The sequence below is a fragment of the Cydia amplana genome, chromosome 21 (genome assembly GCF_948474715.1).
Source record: "Cydia amplana chromosome 21, ilCydAmpl1.1, whole genome shotgun sequence".
NCBI classification, from domain to species: domain Eukaryota; kingdom Metazoa; phylum Arthropoda; class Insecta; order Lepidoptera; family Tortricidae; genus Cydia; species Cydia amplana.
Genome location: NC_086089.1, coordinates 2,529,040 through 2,548,911, shown reverse-complemented (window position 1 = coordinate 2,548,911; position 19,872 = coordinate 2,529,040). Strand labels below are relative to the sequence as shown.

Below are 19,872 nucleotides of genomic sequence, written 5' to 3'. Positions count from 1 at the left end.
CTAGAGGTCTACGGCAGTCACAGTAGTTCCTAACCAAACAAATGGTAGCCCGATTCAGATTTAAGATTTTTTATGGTTTTGAACTGGTTTTGACACGACTTTGAAGATCACTCACGCTGATTCGTTGGTGCATGCGAAATGAAGTGAAAGACGTGCGTGAGATGCGCGCCAATCACCAAGACAATAGTCAAGGTCGTATCAAAACCATGGTAAGTTGTTCAATTTGAATCGGTTTCCAGGAGTCTATTCAAATTCAGCTGTCTCGTAACCAGGCCATAAAATCCAAAAAAAAAAAACAAATTCAGCTGTGAAGTAGGTACTTACCTACTTTGTGAACCTTTATTTTTGGTATTGTGTATAGGACTTAGTACTTTGTGTATGATACTTCTTGTTACCTTCCGCTTCTGATTGTGCTTCTGAGGAACTAGCCACGTCACAGTAATTGGCCACTCTTAACAATAAGGCTTCAGTTGACTTGGTTTTTGAAGTGAAAACTTCTTTAGCGGCGCTGGGCACTTTTTGAGGTCGGGAAAAAATTATAAACTCGAGAGCGTAAGGACCGTAAGGACCACTCAATGACATAATTCAATAAAGCTACATCTTGATGAAATCGCTAATAAAAGTGAACTCTAGTACTGGTGAATAAAACTCAAAATACCATGACCAAATATATTTAGATGCGAGGTCTGCAAGGTAACTTTACAATTTCTCGAATTTTAAACAACAATAGGTACCTATATAGATGGTCAAGCAAATTTTGTCAGTAGAAAAAGGCGCGAAATTCATATTTTCTATGGGACGATATCCCTTCGCGCCTACAGTTTTCAAATTTGACGCCTTTTTCTACTGACAAGATCTGCTTGACCATCTATAGTTTGTCAAAGGACTGTCTCATTTCAAACATAGACAGAGATAATCATACTATCTTTGTCTTACACTAGCACTCAAAAGAAAAGGACGAGTATAGTTTTTCTTGTTCTTATTTACTGATGGCTCCTCTACACGATGGGCCAACGCCAGCCACTCCCAAGGGACGCATTTATGCGTTAGAGGGAGCAAGTGATATTCCTATCTCATTCTACCGCATGGCTGCGTCCCTTGGAGTGGCCGGCGCTGGCCCATCGTGTAGAGGAGCCATGACAATTTTGTTTGACCAATTATAGCAACATATACATCTACGCAGAATTTCGCGTAATATTCCCTATTTGCGCGACCGATGAGGACTCGCATCCAGGCCATAATTTGTAAAAAAAAAGTCTTTATGTGTCAACTGTCAAACGGTTTTGTCATTTGTATTTGTCCGTTTACTACTTGTTTGCATACAGGTTGAGGATGGGTTGATGTGATTTACATGTTTTATTGTTAATATTAATTGCTGTTTAAATTATAAACATTTTTCGCAGTAGATATATGCATAAGTAACCCGCTGAAATATGGCAGATCTCAAAATATGTAGGATATGTTTACGAACAGAGTGTAAAGTGTTCAAGATTGATCAATTTCAACTCAAATCTTATTATGAGGAAGTTATGGCATTAAAAGTAAGTATTTTTCAACAAATATCTGTTTTATTCAATAATATTCTCTTTCGGTTGACAGCAGTAGTTCAATACAGCAGTAGTTGCTATACGCATTGTTTTATTTGACAATTTTATTTAGGTTACGAAAATAATAATGTTTTAATACTTTTAATCTTCTTACATATCATTATCCTGTAAATTTATTTGACATAGAAATGCCAGAAAACAGTTATAACAATAAAATACATGTGTCTATTTAAGAGTTTAAAAAAATGGGGAAATATTAAACTTGACTAAGGGTAGATAGTAAGGTCAGGTGGGGTAAAGGAAACATAATTTATTTACTAACTTTGCACAAACTTGGCAGTAAGAATTCGTACATATCCCTATATGCTCCATACTTGACAAGACCGGGAAACTCGGGACAAGGCGACCTGTAGTTGCTGCGGGAACCTGCCCCAACAAATCAGTAATATGCACCTACTAGACTCATCAAATATAGCTTCTATCCGACAAGGAGCAACTGACCGCCCATATTTCTAGCGAGGACCGATTTGAGGACTCACACAAATGATACAAATAATAATTAAAAAAAACACTTGGCAATTAAACTCTGAGCATTCCCTGTTTCTCTAACCCCTAACAGTTCAGACTATTAATTTCAGTGTCTACATCTAGCATCCAGTAGCGGAATATTAATTTCAGTGTCTACATCTAGCATCCAGTAGCGGAACTATCAGTACTGCTACTTGACAATAGATGTAACACCAACCGGAAAGTCTTATCTCAACAGCATAAGACTTTCCGGTCGGTGCTACATCTATTTTCAAGTAGCAGTACTGACAGTTCCGCTACTCGATGCTAGATGCTAATAGTCTTTTTGGTACTAAAACTGATGTATGGATTGAGCACTCTATGTATTTTTTTCTCTATGCCACACCTACCTGATCTTATATCTTATAGCATATTATTTAGTTCAATTGTTCAACAGGTAAACGACAATGATGTTCTGCTTCATTATTTCTGCTACGAGTGTGCAACAATGCTGCACAAATTCCACAAATTCAAGGAGAAATGTTATTGTGGACAAAAAGCACTCAGAGAAATGTTATGGAGAGGCCCGGTAAGTATCAACCACAATAGCCTCCTAAGGCCCAGCCATACAAACAAAACATCCAAAATTTGCCACTGAAAATTTAACCTAAAATGTAGGAAATAGATTTGATTTTGCGTTGTTTGAAAATTAAACGAAACAAAGCAAAAGCGACTTTGTTCCAATTGAACATGGTTTAAATTACATCTAACTGAATAGGTACTAAAGGTAAAGTCTATTTTTTTATTCGGTAGACTAAAATGACATTTCATAGTATGAAATTACATTTTATGTTCATACTATGAAATGTCATTTCAGTCTACCTTTAAATTACATCTAACTGAATAGGTACTAAAGGTAAAGTCTATTTTTTTATTCGGTAGACTAAAATGACATTTCATAGTATGAAATTACATTTTATGTTCATACTATGAAATGTCATTTCAGTCTACCGAATAAAAAAATAGACTTTAGAACCTTGGGAGAAAGGCAAACAAACTAATGTTTTTCTGTTGGGAAAATTTGAATGAAATCGTTATGTAACTTATGTATTAATTATGCTTATGTGACATGCCAGAGATCCACTTTGTAATTTTGGTGGTATTCAAAAATCCAGTAACTTAACTCACTTTTGAAAAATTGTTACCAGTAAAACAATAAACGTTGTAAAGCGAAACATGTGTTCAGTTTAGCTACTTAAACTTGCAGGGACATATTCTCAAATACTGTTATTTAAGACTATTTTTCTCATCATTTACATAGACATTTTAGTATCCTATTCTATAAAACTTTACACTGTTATTTGTGGTTGGAATCACCTTAATATCCTCCTTATAGTTTATTACAGACTGTTATTTTAAATGTAATTTGGGATTTTACAGATAACCTATGAAACAATTTACAAAATTGACCGAAACGCCCGTAACTTACAATCGTCTTTAGAAATAATGACTGTGACGGACAAAGTTCAATCATTCACTGTCATAGAAGATACACCAGATAACCAAAGAAATATAGAAAATGCCACAATCTGTGCCAATAGCCTTAAGAGTGATATAAGCCCAAATAGTCCAACATCAGTATTCATAGATATTAAGAAAGAAGTCATCAAGTTAGAGGATAAGAAAATAGATGAGCGGAGAAAGAGCAAAGACTTCGAACTGGACGCTTGGAAGAATAAAAGCAATAGACGCACAAGATTCCTGGATGCCAGTAACTGGAAAAAGTGTAGTTTAACCGAAGAAGAGGCGGTTAAGGAGTTTAGAGAGAGGGCCGAGGATCCGAAGTATTTGAAAGCTATTCACAAATGTCAGGATTGCTTCAAGGGGTTTTCTAAAAAGGAAATGCTGAGGCGACATCTGCAGTTGAGACACAGTGAGGTAAGGATTTTTTGATGCAAGGATAATATTGATTGATTTGAATGTAATGTTATCAACTCTCTAAACTTAACCTCTAGTGGCTCTGATGATGCAGTCGGAAGGTTTTGACCCAAGTTTCAGCGGTTCCGCGGCCGACTCCCTGTCGCTGGTGGGTTGCGTAACTCATCGCAGCCATAAAGTATTTTTTTTAGTGTTAAGATATAAAATGTATGCTAGTTTTAAAGTATTTATTTAGGGCTAATCTATTGCCTGTAATAAATAGTGATGGGTAGGGCATCAATTTAAAAAGAGTTTGTATGAGTACCTCATTTTCTAAAATGAGGTGTTACAATGTCTTACTTCAAATGAGGTGAGGTACTAGCATATTTTTAGCGTCGACTATTCCATTAATTCCAACGGCGACAAAAATATTTAATGTATGTACATATTTATGTTATCATCACTTCCTTTATAAATAAATAAATAGTAAGATTTAATTGGAGTGCAATTCTGGAGGTTAAGAATAGAACTTTTAGGAGAAAGATAATTTTAGAATCAAGTAAAATGAATAGAGGAGTGAAGTAAGACATTTATGCGGTACGAAGTACTGCGACAAATTAACAAAATGAGTGGTACAAATGAGGTGCCTCACGAGTGAGCGACTCAACACTAGTAATAAAGATCTTCATTCATTCATTCATTGCAGTCGCTAGGGCCGTTCTCGTGCCGGCTGTGCCGTATGCGGTTCAAATGGGAGTCGCACCTGCGCGCTCACCTTCGCCAGCACTTCACCGAGTACCGCTGCCGGCGCTGCCCTTTTGTCTGCAACCTCGAGTGAGTAGTACCTTAAGAGCCCAGTTAGACATTGCCAGAACTCGCATGCGAGTTTCATTACATTGCGTCATTTGATCGGTCGGTTGAATTGGACGTAACCAACAGTCCGCAATGTAATGGCTCCTCTACACGATGAGCCAGCGCCGGCCACTCCAAGGGACGCAGCCATGCGGTAGAATGAGATAGCAATATCACTTGCCCCCTCTAACGCATAAAAGGAGCCATAAAACGAATGACGATAGGGACATATATCGCCGCTATACTTACTCAACCTCGTATCTGCAACACTCATTTGATGACAAAAACACCCGTATTCCGAATGAAAGAAAAGCGACATTTCCATCAAATGATCGTTGCAGATATGAGGTTGAGTAAGTATAGCGACGATATGTTTATGTGCTGAGCATTAATATTGGTTCTTGCTTATGGATGTTTTTATGTACAGTCAGCAGCAGAAGTTGCTAAGCGGGCGGGTGTTCAAAATCACCTTGACACGCTCTTATTCTCTTAACAATAAAGTCGCGTCAAGATCATTTTGAACACCTCGCCCGCTTAGCAACTTCTGCTGCTAACTGTACTATATTTAAAACTCTGTCTCGATTTGTGTAAGATGGTCAATTACGCTGCTTATTTTTATTTTCCCACAGAAATTCAGCTCTATTACACGAAGAATATCACAGTGGAATAACAAGAAAGTGTATTCATTGTGAAGAGGAATTCAGGTATCTACAAAATATCATACTAAAGCATCTGACCGTAGAACATTTTGCTGCGCAGGGGGCGCCACTTCCACAATCAGTCACAATCTAAGCTTCTACCGCAAACGAGGGAGTCGAAATTTTGTTATCTAACCTCTCTATCACTCTTGCATATTTAAGCGATAATGAGGCAGATAGCTGACTTTCGATTTCGCGTTTCCCGGTAGACCCTTAGTAAACAAAGATGTATCAATGTCATATTTTATTGTCTTTGAAAACTTGTCAAAAACTTGAAAACAGTTTAAGGCACAGTATGTATAAGCACAGAATAAATAATAGTACTAGGTACAGAAGACTCACTCTCTAACAAAACGCGTCTGTTACGATCAGCACAGATATGGCCGCTAGGTGGCGACAGCGCCACGCGCGGCTTACGACTAGCCACCAAAATTGGTGTGGAACGGATGTACTTTTAGCTACCTGTAGCAAAGCGACGAAATCGCGGAGTGAGCCACGCCTGGTATAATTTGTAGCTTTCTAGTAGAGCCCGAAGGCTTATCCTATTGTCTATTGTTCAGTAAAACCGCACTTGCTACTTACCTGCAAAAAAGGGTCTTATTTATTCTAATTGGCACCTGAGCGCGGGCTAGTCCAACGCTCAAAAAACCAGTGTAGGTGCGCTCTCCGATAACGCGCCTTTGTTACGCATCTCAATGACACATTTTAGACTGGTTCTGTAGCGTTCGACTCGCCGGCACTCAGTAACCGAAGTACTGACCACACACATCGGTACAAAATATTTATCCATTAGTTCATTTTGAATCTTATTGCAATTTCCAGAGGAGTTGTAATTCAATTACCTGGGTAAAGTGAACGAGCGATTTTTTTATGCAGGTGGTTGTGGCACGTGGCACGAGCGGTTTTACTAACAATAGACAATAGGATTAGCCGTCGGGGTCTATTAGAAAGCTACAAACTATATGAGTTACGAAAGGCGCTAGTGCTGCACTCTGGTGGCTAAATTGCAGTAATACTCTCTACTTATTTTACAGGAAACTTAAAGTGAAGGAAATGTTTCGGCAGATTGATAGTTATGGCGTATTCCAGACACGCGTCGACGTACTACACGCACTTGCGCACGGCGCACCGCAGCGCGCACGTGTGCGCGGCGTGCGGCGCGTCCTTCGTGAGCGCGGCCGGCCTGCGCCAACACACGCAGCTCAAACACAAGCACGACGATGTTGTGAGTAAACGGCTTTTTCACCTCAGCAGCTCGAACAAGGGTACTTTGCTACTTAAAAACAGTGAGCAAAATCGCATTTTGCTCACTGAAAGGACAAAATGAGCAAAATGCGATTTTGCTCACTCAGTGAGCAAAATGCGATTTTGCTCACTGTTTTTAAGTAGCAAAGTACCCTTGTTCGAGCTGCTGAGGTGAAAATTTAATTGTTGGTATATCTTAAGAAAACACGAGTGAATAGAGGTAAGTGATGAAGAAGGAATACATTTTTCGGGTTCTCTAATATGTTCTCACTGCTGAGGTGAAAAATGTTGTGTACTACACGAGATCAAAGTTATTCACATCTCGTGCGCTTTTGAGTCCCTTACTACGCTCAAGATTCTAAATTAGATTCACTCGCTACGCTCGTGAATCTATTATAGAATCTTTCGCTTGCACGGGACTCAAAATAAGCACTCGAAGAAATATCAAACTTTGATCTCTTGTTGTACAAATAACTATTCTTTTACAAGGTTTCATTTAGTTTCACCTGTCCCGTTGTCTGTCTGTCGGTCTGTAATCAAATCTTGCAAGTTAAATTTAATCCACTTCCCGGTTTCCGATTGAGCTGAAATTTTGCATACACATCATGTAAGTCGGGTGGCAATATTATGGTACCATCGAGCTGATCTGATGATGGAGATAGGAGGGGGGCATAGGAACTCTGTGATGAAACAACGCAACCTAATTGTGTTAGGGGTTTTTAGAATGAGTATTAGTTGTCTGTCGTAAGAAACGTACAGTCAGCGATAAAAGCTTGTACCAAAAATGAAGTTTTTGCCGAAAACTCATTTATAATCTTAAGGGCCACCACACACTAGCGTCTTTCGAGCGTCGTCTTGCCAGCGCTCGCGCAACGGCGAAGCAACTTTTGCGTTGCGTCAACGCAACGTCTGCGCGACGGCAGCAGCGTTTATCGAGCGCTAGCGTATCACCAGCGACCACGCAGCGACGACGCGATGTCTAACGTCAGCCAGCGTCTTGTCAGCTACTGCACAGCGTTCTTGCCCTGACGCGGGCGCTAACAAGACGCTGGAAAGACGTTAGAGACATCGCGTCGTCGCTGCGTGGACTGGTGAGACGCTGGCGCTCGATAAACGCTGACTGCCGCCGCGCCGACGTTGCGTTGACGCAACGCAGAAGTTGCGTCGCCGTTGCGCGGGCGCTGGCAAGACGACGACGCTCGAAAGAAGCTAGTATGGGGTGGCATTAGGTTTAATGGCCACCCCACATCTGGCGTCATTCGGGCGTCGGCGTCTGGTCAGCGCTATGGAAAATGACGTCGCTGCGCAGTTGCGTCGACGTTGCGTCGAGCAGCGGCCATAGAGTTGTAGACGCCGACGCTCGAAAGACGCTAGATGTGGGGTGGCCCTAAAACTGAGCTTGTCCGAAGAATCTATTCAGTATTGTGTTTAAAATGGTGCCCGCTGTCATGCCGGCGGTTAATGACACTGCGAGTAGCACAGCAATAAAACTGCGCATGCAATAGAGATAGGAACAGGCGGATCGTACGGATTTCCACCTGCTAATAGTACATTATTGTCGAGGTTCGGAAGTAGCTACTTGCAGGCTGAGGATTCGTTTTAAACGGACGACCTTGGGAGTCCGTTTAATTGAATCCGAAGCCAACAAGTAGCCTTCCAGCCGAGTCATATATAGTGCTTTTCTCAAAAATGGTGCAAGAAATATAAATATTTTACAGAAGCAACGTTCTAATTTTCACAGAAAAAAGTAAAACCATTAAAAAGATTTGCTTGCCGCCTTTAAAAAAAAGTGTATTTTTCTGTTGAAAATACGCCAACGTATTTGAGACACCTAAGTAGTCGCGGTACCAACATTATAATAATAAGTGCTGATCATCTGTTTGGCTGTTTAATGGACCTATGCCTTCATTTGATATGGCCATTTAAAGTTTTAAAAAGTTTGGAACTCATTAAATAATGGAATTTGTATGCAACATTGCAGTCCCGAAAATCGAGACTGCAATGTTTTTAACTTTTTAATTTTTTGAATGACCATAAACTACGCACTTCGCGACCTATTTTTTAACCGGCAACGTCGACTTTGCCGTCCATTTTTGAGAAAACATCATTTCTTTACAGTTCTTGGATAGCGGGGACGACTCGGAGGTGGAGACATACTGCGAGCGGTGCGACATCCGCTTCGAGTCCCCGAAGGCCTTCGAGGAACATAAGTTCCACTCTGTGCTCCACTCGGAGGGCGTCGAGTGAGTATGATACAGATATTAGGGTTCCGTACCTCAAAAGGAAAAACGGAACCCGTATAGGATCACTCGTGCGTCTGTCACTGCCTATTTTCTCTCTCAAATATATTTTTTTATAATTTTAGGATAAATAGTTTAGCAGTTATTCAAGAAAATAGGCAAAAAATTACCATCTAACTAGTGTTGAGTCGCTCACTCGTGAGGCACCTCATTTGTACCACTCATTTTGTTAATTTGTCGCAGTACTTCGTACCGCAAAAATGTCTTACTTCACTCCTCTATTCATTTTACTTGATTCTAAAATTATCTTTCTCCTAAAAGTTCCCTAGTAACCTCCAGAATTGCACTCCAATTAAATGTTACTATTTATTTATTTATAAAGGAAGTGATGAATACATAAATATGTATACAAGGTGTCCCAAGAAGTAGTGATATACTGAAGCTGGGAGGTAGAGGACCTAGAGGGCTATCTGAATCACGAATCACCCCCATGTATGTTCCGCGATTTTTCGTATTTTCGGAGTTATGATTTTTTTTAATTTTTCACCTATCGCCGAGTACGATGAGACTTTTATTTATGGTGACGTGAATTATTGCGGTAGATGCTTGATTTTTTTTGTGTGCTAAGCTGATAGATAGGCCAATTCAGTATGGTAACATTTACTATCGTTAGATCTCTGAATGGAATTAAAAAAAAAATTAATGCCAAGAAAGATAAAATTACCCAGTATGTTCACAACTTCAAGGGCGCTTAGAAAAATAAAACATACTGGGTAATTTTATCTTTCTTGGCATTAAATTTTTTTTTAATTCCATTCAGAGATCTAACGATAGTAAATGTTACCATACTGAATTGGCCTATCTATCAGCTTAGCACACAAAAAAAATCAAGCATCTACCGCAATAATTCACGTCACCATAAATAAAAGTCTCATCGTACTCGGCGATAGGTGAAAAATTAAAAAAAATCATAACTCCGAAAATACGAAAAATCGCGGAACATACATGGGGGTGTTTCAGATAGCCCTCTAGGTCCTCTACCTCCCAGCTTCAGTATATCACTACTTCTTGGGACACCCTGTATACATTAAATATATTTGTCGCCGTTGGAATTAATGGAATAGTCGACGCTGAAAATATGCTAGTACCTCACCTCATTTGAAGTAAGACATTGTAACACCTCATTTTAGAAAATGAGGTACTCATACAAACTCTTTTTAAATTGGTGTCCTACCCATCACTACATCTAACCCCTGAGACCTAGAAAATGCCATAGAATATTTATTTTGTTAAATCAAAATGTCCTTATCTGTCATTTTGACTTATGTATTTGTAAGTAAGGGATAAAACATAATTTAACTAAATCCGGCCCCTAAAGTTTTATGAATAAAGGGGTTACATATATTGTTGCAGGCATGAGCTGCAAGACGAGATCGCTATACCTAGAAAAGTCCTCGGCAAACGACTTCGGGCTAAAGTAAGTAAAACTACACTCATCCTTTTCTTGGGAATTTTCGGCTTCGCCTCAAATTGTTAATAAAGTCGCTACGAGTATTTTTTGACTCAGTTATACAACGTTGCCTACAATACTTTTTTCACCTCAGCAGCTCGAACAAGGGTACTTTGCTACTTAAAAACAGTGAGCAAAATCGCATTTTGCTCACTGAGTGAGACAAAATGAGCAAAATGCGATTTTGCTCCCTTAGTGAGCAAAATGCGATTTTGCTCACTGTTTTTAAGTAGCAAAGTAGCCTTATTCGAGATGCTTAGGTGAAAATTTAATTGTGGGTATATCTTAAGAAAACATGAGTGAATAGAGGTAAGTGATGAAGAAGGAATACATTTTTCGGGTTCAATAATATGTTCTCACTGCTGAGGTGAAAAGTTTTGTGAACTACACGAGATCAAAGTTATTTACATCTCTTGCGCTTTTGAGTCCCTTACTACGCTCAAGATTCTAAATTAGATTCACTCGCTACGCTCGTGAATCTATTATAGAATCTTTCGCTTGCACGGGACTCAAAATAAGCACTCGAAGAAATATCAAACTTTGATCTCTTGTTGTACAAATAACTATTCTACGACCAAGCACTTAGGTACTTTGAAATACAATTGTAAATTTAACAAATATTTTTAATTCAAGAAGTAGCATAAATGGAGGGTACGGGCGGGAAAATAATGAATGAATGAATGAAATTAAAAAACAACATGTCTATGGTTCACTTATTTGTCAGAGATGACATTTAAAATAATGTTGGCAACACTGTATTTCATTCAAAAAAAAAAAATATTTTTAAAGTGGTCATTACACGAAGTATCGTAAAATCGCCAAAAAGATACTGCGTGTATGCACAAATTCTTTTTTGGGGAATAGACTAAAGACTTGTCTTGACACCTATAAGGTAGGGTTTTAAAGGTGTGTGCATGACCCTTTAAATGACAAATAAAAGTATGGGAGTAGAAAAAATACAATTTTTTATCGACTGAAACAGAGGGCAGTTATTTTGGTACTAGTCTCATCTCCATAGTCGAATTAACGTTGTTCTAATGTTTTGCTTGTTGCTCAAAGACAATATGGGGCATTATCTATGAAAAGGGACCTTATTGTCGATGGCGATTACGCCGCACAGCGTCGCGCGGCATTGTATTTATATCGGAGCATCGTTAATAATAGCGTGACCGGCATCAACAATAAGGACCCTTTTCATAGATAACGTCACATAATATATAGGTACGTTTAGGATGAGTGTTCGTGGGTATAAAATAATATCTTAACATTTTATTGTTTCAGATAACAAAAGAATTGAAGAGGTATGAACCACATTACCTAAACTTTTGAGAAGAATTTTACATTCGTATAACAAATGAATGACGTTCTAGCATTTTGCCGTGAGTTTGGTAACATCATAGAGTACCTACCCTTTAGAGAAATTATATGATTAAATCACCATAAACGTTATACATATCTAGGTACCAACATATGGTGGTGTTAGGGACTGACAACAGTGACCGTGCGCGACGCGTCATTGTGAGCCTTGTCGGAATGCACGAAGGTTGATATTGGGCTGTAGCCGCGCGCGTCAGTTGACATCTTTGGCGGTCAAATTAAACTTTAAGAATGTTCCAGAAAACCGGACGATGAGCAGTTTATCGCTTCGGACACAAAACGTCGGAAAAAAATGAAAAGAAAACGCCGAAAACCTACCACGTGTCATCAGGTAAAGAGCAACATTGAATAGTTATGTAATCTGTAGCATAGGTACTCATTAGTTTATACAATTCAGCCGGGCTAGCACATGATTGGCGCGAAAGTATCTCGCGGCGACATAGACTACCCGTCCCTCTTTAATTAAGTAATATAAGTAGTTAGAAAAAGACAAGTAGTCCATCTCGTCGGGAGACACTGTCACGCCAATCATGTGCTAGGCCTACTGACGCGATTTAATTGTGTCGGGTTATTCCCACTAGTTACCACCAAGTTGTTACTAGTGGTAACTACTGGGAATTTTTTTCCCACCTTTTACCACTGGTAAAATAATTCCCAGTAGTTACCACCAACTCGGTTTGGTGGTAACTAGTGGGAATTTTTATTCCCAGTAGTTACCACCAAAATTTTGTTAGGGTTAAATACTAATAAAAACAGTACAAAAAAATTAAAAATAAATATAGAGTGATTTAATAAATCATTATTAAGTCGATTAGTGTTTTAGTAGACTGCCTTAAAAGTGACGAAAAAATATTGAAACAGTTTAACCGGTACTAGTACAAAAACTATAATATATGCAAGGATAAATTTAATAATCCATTTAGATTATTTTTAAGTGATTTTATTCGGTAATTCAAAGTCACTCTATATTTATACTATACTATTTTATACTGTTTTTATTAGTATTTAAGTCTAACAAAATTTTTAGTGGTAACTACTGGGAATTCCCAGTAGTTACCAGTGGTAAAAGGTGGGAAAAAAATTCCCAGTAGTTACCACTGGTAACAACTTGGTAGTAACTAGTGGGAATAACCCATTGTGTCCAATATGATTGTCCAATCGTATTGGACAGATGGGATATCACCCCTAATGAATGAACTCTTGTTCTGCAGTGCGGCAAACACTTCGAGACACAAACGGCGTGTATGCAGCACCACCTGCGTCAGCACCCGCGCACGTCTTTCTACCCGGACAACAAACGTTACATCTGCGAGATCTGCGGCGCTTCCCTCGCGGTAATTATAAACTATACCACAGAATAAATATTAGTACTAGGTACAGATAGGGTTGCCAGATGGTCGGGATTTGGCGGGATTCTCCCGATTTTAAGCATGTGTTCCCGATTCCCGACAAAGTGAAAATTGTCCCGAAAAACAGCTTCACATTATAAAACAATAATTTCAAGTTTCTGTCGTCGAGCGAGCGAACGACCCGCGTCGAGCCCGTCAGTGCGCGCGTGGCGAGATTGGGCAGAGCAGCTGGCGTAGTGCCAATAATGTAAAATATCGTTGTTTTTAATACAATTATTTTAATTTGAATGTTTATTTTTTCCCGACTTAAGTCCCAAAATCCCGAAAACTTTATATTTTTTCCCGATAATAGCGTTTTTCGATCTGGCAACCCTAGGTACAGAAGACTCGCTCTCTAACAAAACGCGTCTATTACGACCAGCACAGATATGGCCGCTAGGTGGCGACAGCGCCACGCGCGGCTTATGGCTAGCCACCAAAATTGGTGTGGAACGGATGTACTTTTAGCTACATGTAGCAAAGCGACGAAATCGCGGAGTGAGCCACGCCTGACTGTACTTGGTCAAGCAAATCTTGTCAGTAGCAAAAGGCGGCAAATTTTAAAAATCGCGGGTTAGCAACACTACGTTTGAATTTTTCGAAAATCGTGTCATTTGCCGTTGTTCGATCAACATTGTTGCTTTTTTTCGTTTCCTAGGGATGCCATACTTTAGTTTGCTTTACATTGCTACTGACATATCCGGCTTGACAGACTATATTTACCATTACCTTAAAAAAGGTTTACAAGGGGCCAATTACCGAAACAGTCGTAGACCGCGGACAAGGAACAGGCTTCCAAGACCATAATATAACCCGTAAAGTGGGTAAGGACGATGTGTAATGAACTCTCATGGGTGTCAACTGCCACTCCGTTGGTGATTTGATGAACTACAAACACGAAAAAAAGATTGCCATCGCCTCCTTATTGAAACTTTGTCAGATGATTTATAATCATGAAATGTGACCGTCAATTTTACAGACTATTACACAAAATACATAAGGAAATAGACGTAATATTAGGTGTAAACGAAACGTAAATTAGAATCACTACATAGTAAAACAAAGTCGCTTCCGGCTGTCTGTCCCTATATATGCTTAGATCTTTAAAACTACGCAACGGAATTTGATGCGGTTTTTTTAATAGATAGAGTGATTCAAGAAGAAGGTTTATGTATATGTAATTTGTTAACCCGCGCAAAGCCGGGGCGGGTCGCTAGTTACATTATAAAATAGTTATTTGTTTTACAAGGGGGCAAAGTTGTTGTTTAACCGCTCGTGCTAATATTGATACCCGAGCAAGCGAAGAATTCCAAAATTGAACCACGAGCGTAGCGAGTGGTTCGAAAACGGAATCTTGAGCGTTGCGAGGGTTTCAAAGCACGAGGTTTAAACAAAGTTTGCCCCCGAGTGAAACACAAAAATTTTCACCACACCAACCCGAAGCAAATATTAAATGTATAATATCAAACAAAATTAAAAACCAAATCAAATCCAAATGAATGTTATTAAATATTTATCATCCAAAATCATTATTTAAAAGTTAATTCTACCAACAAACATAAGAAAACAACTCAAAATTTGCATTTGATTACTTTGCCTCACATGTGAATAAAATGCAACTTTGCTATCAGTTTTTGAAGTGCAAAGTAAGCCTTTCTGACCTGGTGTGGTGAAAAGATATTTTGTTGGTCATTTTCGCTATTCGTTGAATACTCAAGGAGGTTATATAGGTTATTTTATGTTTGTGTATGTCATGTGATTTGTTTTCAGCCGGGCAGCGTGGCGGTGCACCAGAACATGCACACGCGGAGCACCGTGTTCCCGTGCGAGAGCTGCGGCCGCCAGTTCCACTCCAGCGTCGGCCTAAAGCGGCATCTAGTGGTAGTCTGTCTTTTTCATTTGTTGAACACTATAGGACAGTATTAAATTATACAACGGGACTTAATCGCGTATCTAAGTTTTAAGATTTACCTCCGACGTTTCGAGGACGGCGTTGTCCCCGTGGTCTCGGAGAAGACTGGCTTAAGTTGACATCAGCATCGTCTAACCGCGCGAGTTTTTCGAACTACCCGCACTTGGTCTTGTTTATCCGCTTGAACGTTTTGCGCACTAGGGATGTCACTCTGTCGACACACAACACTAACGATATTCGATTTATCGACTGTCGATATTCGTTTACGCTTACATTTACTAAGGACTGGGTTCCATGTGGATGAGATCTTGAAACCCTCGTCGTAATTTAATAATGTGTAAAAATCGTGAAAGTTTAAATCAGTACTATAGGACAGGGTGGACACTTGTCCAATGTGTATTTGCATCTCACATTTTGCTTAATGAGAGAGTCAGACGCAATACACATTGGGCAAAGAAATTGGACAGGTGGAATACCACCCACAGGCATACTCAACCTTTTTTATGAGGTACGAGAATTTGACTGGTGATGTAGATGGTACCGCACGGTTCCGTACATTAAACGGTACTTAACACAAATTATTAGAAAAGCTTTTCTAATCATTTGTGTTAAGGTCCGTTAAATGTAAGGAAACGAACATATATGTTTGTGCGCTTCGCTTTGCTTACCCGCTATTGCAGGTGACTACATTTGAATTTTTCTTTGATTTTAATTATTTGACCTGACTATTACCATAGAGAAATATAGTAACTAGTAAGACAAGAGTGCTCACTCCATACATCAGTTCAGACTATTAATTTCAGTGTCTACATCTAGCATCGAGTAGCGGAACTATCAGTACTGCTACTTGACAATAGATGTAGCACCGACCGGAAAGTCTTATCTCAACAGCATAAGACTTTCCGGTCGGTGCTACATCTATTGTCAAGTAGCAGTACTGATAGTTCCGCTACTCGATGCTAGATGCTAAGTCTTTTTGGTACTAAAACTGATGTATGGAGTGAGCACTCTGTATTTTTTTCTCTATGCTATTACAGACCCACACGGGCGAAAAGCCTTTCCAATGCAGCCTGTGCGACAAGCGGTTTACGCAGAGCAACAGCATGAAGCTACACCACCGGACCTTCCACCTCAAGCAACCCTACCCAAAGAGGTACGGGGCTATTCATAAATTACGTCATTTCAAATTAGGGGGGGGGGGTCTGGACATCGGATGATGGTAGCAAGACGTTGGAGGAAACGGGGTAATTCGAAGCATGATTTTTGGATGATTGTAGGGGGGGTCAAAAATCGTCAAAAATAGATGACGTAATTTATGGACAGCCCCTACGTCAGAAATAATAAGGTTTTGGCAAAAATTTAATTTTTGCTACAAGCTTTTATCGCTGACTGTACTTTTCATCAACTAATACTCATTGAGACAATTCTAAAAACCCCCAAACACAACGGGGTTGGCAACTGTCAATGGTTTGCATAGATGGCGCCATCATAGCTTGCCCCTTTTTCTATGAGATTTGGCTTAAACCAGGGCATAAAATTATTTAAAACAAAAATTATACAATTCTAGGGATTAGGGTTGGCCGGACGAAGTATTACACACATATCTTCATCGGAAACCGGGAAGTGGGTCAAATTTAACTTGCAAGATTTAACCCGTACAAACATACATAGGTACAATGCAAGTTAAGTAAAAGCTTGTAAAAACCCCCTTCAATGCTGACGACCGAATATTAGGTATCCGGCCCAACCGCTATCCGTTGCATCTGCAGTAATAGATAGCGCCATACATAACAATGATCGAACTTTAATAGTACATTACTGCAGACGCCGGGAAAGAAGGGCTTGCCGGGTGAGTAGGTATAGCCGGCCGACCGTAGGGAGGCCGGATAGTGATACGAATCCGGCAAGACCTTTTCACGGCTAGGCATGTATAGTGCTTTTCTCAAACATGCAATGAAATAAAAAAATAGACCACTAAAAAAAAACAAATTTATAATCTTTATAATAAAAATCCAACTTCACAACAAAAGTTTTTTAATTTTCCTTCCAATCCCGCCATAATTGTTTTTTTTTTACGGAAGTCGTCCGTATTTCGCGTGTGTAGTGTTCGAATAGACCTTATTAGGGCCATTATACACAATCTGATAATAAGAATCTCAATTTCTATAAATAAAATAAATGCAGAGGATTTTAAATATTGTCTATGGTCTCTGGTGACTTACGTATAGACAAAATTTTAAATTTATTCATCAACACATTGAATCATACAGATTCGTATTCTTAATATCAGTACGTTCGTGTATAACAGGCGTTAACACGGATATTTTGGTCCGATAACCATTCATTCACTAAAAAAAAATATAATTCGGCTGTTTAGCCTGTTCATGGACACAGACCCCATGTTTACATTAGAATTTAAAAAAAAATTACTTCCCGGCCTAGGCCTTCAATTTCGTATGAAATTCCTTTACAGTTCTCTGGAGTTGCTCCGCCCTAAACGTGATACTTCGAAGCCTGATATAACGCCCGGAGCGACGACATTTCATTGCATGTTTGAGAAAACTCATTAGAAGGCGTTGTGTGAAGGCTGTGTTAAGCGCTGGTGTGCTAGCCTAGCGCTGGTGGCCAGGTAAAAGCGTGAGACTTACATGCCGGAAGTCGCGGGTTCAAACCCCGGCTCGTACGTGAGCTTTCCGGAACTTATGTACGAAATATCATTTGATATTCACCAGTCGCTTTTCGGTGAAGGAAAACATCGTGAGGAAACCGGATCCCAATAAGGCCTGGTTTACCCTGTGGGTTGGAAGGTCAAATATATAGTCCACGCCAATCCCTGGGATTAGTTGCTTAGCGGACCCCAGGCCAGGACCGAGGAAGATGATAAGAAGGCGTTGTTGAATTAGTTATCTCTAGAATTGTTATAAACTATTGTTATCTCATACGAGTGTCATTACAGGAACAATCGAATTTAAACTGTTGTGAGACAGTATGCTAACATTGAATAATTTTACGGTTTAGATTCACTTGTTTTAAGTCACTCGCGCGACATGTTTCGGAGAGCCTAGGTCTCCTTTCTCAAGCACTAACAGTGCGAGCAGGCACAACAGAATTACAAAAAAACCGGCCAAGTGCGAGTCGGGCTCGCGCACGGAGGGTTCCGCACCATCAACAAAAAATAGAGCAAAACAAGCAAAAAAACGGTCACCCATCCAAGTACTGACCCCGCCCGACGTTGCTTAACTTCGGTCAAAAATCACGTTTGTTGTATGGGAGCCCCACTTAAATCTTTATTTTATTCTATTTTTAGTATTTGTTGTTATAGCGGCAACAGAAATACATCATCTGTGAAAATTTCAACTGTCTAGCTATCACGGTTCGTGAGATACAGCCTGGTGACAGACGGACGGACGGACGGACAGCGAAGTCTTAGTAATAGGGTCCCGTTTTTACCCTTTGGGTACGGAACCCTAAAAATCACAAAATTACAGGAACAGGCGAAAGAAGAAGCAGGAAGAGGCCCCGGAGACCGTAGACCTGGAGTCCAACTCTTCGAGCCTGCCGTCTCCGGACACGGGGGTGGGGCTGCCGCCGCGGCCCGCCGCGCGGCCCGTGCAGGCGCCCGCGCAGCCCCAAGACGACCACGTGCACTACCTCACGCTTGACTAGGGCGGTTAGCGGACGAGCAGAGCGAGGACCTCAACTCATTCACAAACTGTTACCGAAAGCTGTTAAGAATACTGGTAAAACTAATGTCATTTTGACGAATTTTAAGAGTTTTGGACCAAAAGTGTATTGGTCAATACAAGTCTACTGTTAACTGTATATTGATTGACGCCAAAAAGTACATTTAATGATATAGATCAGTGAAATCTTACAATAAAAAAACATTGCGTGATGTAGTTCTATATTTATGTGTATGTTGTTTGGAGTCCTTGGAGGAATGTGACACTATGTTTTGCGAGCAAAAAAAAGTTGTGCTCCCTTCGTAATTTGCAAAAAACTGCAAAAAATTCAGACCTGGAGTCCAACTCTTCGAGCCTGCCGTCTCCGGACACGGGGGTGGGGCTGCCGCCGCGGCCCGCCGCGCGGCCCGTGCAGGCGCCCGCGGAGCCCCAAGACGACCACGTGCACTACCTCACGCTTGACTAGGGCGGTTAGCGGACGAGCAGAGCGAGGACCTCAACTCATTCACAAACTGTTACCGAAAGCTGTTAAGAATACTGGTAAAACTAATGTCATTTTGACGAATTTTAAGAGTTTTGGACCAAAAGTGTATTGGTCAATACAAGTCTGATGATGATGATGATGATGATCCTTCCGACCGATGATACAAGTCTACTGTTAACTGTATATTGATTGACGCCAAAAAGTACATTTAATGATAAAAGTATTGTACTTAGTTAAGAAGGCACAAATTGTATTTAAATTAAATTGTATTCGTATTGACGAAACTTATGTATTATTGAACTTATCATTACTATGCAGTAGTGCCCAGAGCAAGTGAATTCGTAAACATTAGTAAAATATCATGCTGGTTTTCATGGTAGGTAAACACTTTATTTACTATTTAATTCATGTACCTAATGTCATACATTTTTTGATGTGACATTTAATTAAAGTTTTTTTACAAAATATACCGAATATTATTTCACCAGACAAAACGAAAAATCATCGCGATT

At 39.9% G+C, this 19,872-nt stretch overlaps 1 protein-coding gene across 1 annotated transcript; it reads left to right on the top strand.

Annotated features, from left to right (window-relative positions):
- The first annotated feature begins 1,346 nt into the window (after positions 1 to 1,346).
- Positions 1,347 to 19,342, top strand: LOC134658154 (zinc finger protein 91-like). Its single transcript, XM_063513763.1, has 15 exons — positions 1,347 to 1,541; positions 2,512 to 2,643; positions 3,495 to 3,992; positions 4,678 to 4,805; positions 5,453 to 5,527; positions 6,611 to 6,746; positions 8,885 to 9,009; positions 10,420 to 10,483; positions 11,798 to 11,817; positions 12,134 to 12,224; positions 13,105 to 13,227; positions 15,052 to 15,162; positions 16,231 to 16,346; positions 18,682 to 18,849; positions 19,231 to 19,342. Exons 1-15 carry the CDS (start codon positions 1,434 to 1,436, stop codon positions 19,340 to 19,342), a joined length of 2,007 nt encoding a protein of 668 aa, XP_063369833.1. The 5' UTR covers positions 1,347 to 1,433.
- The last annotated feature ends 530 nt before the right edge of the window (positions 19,343 to 19,872 follow it).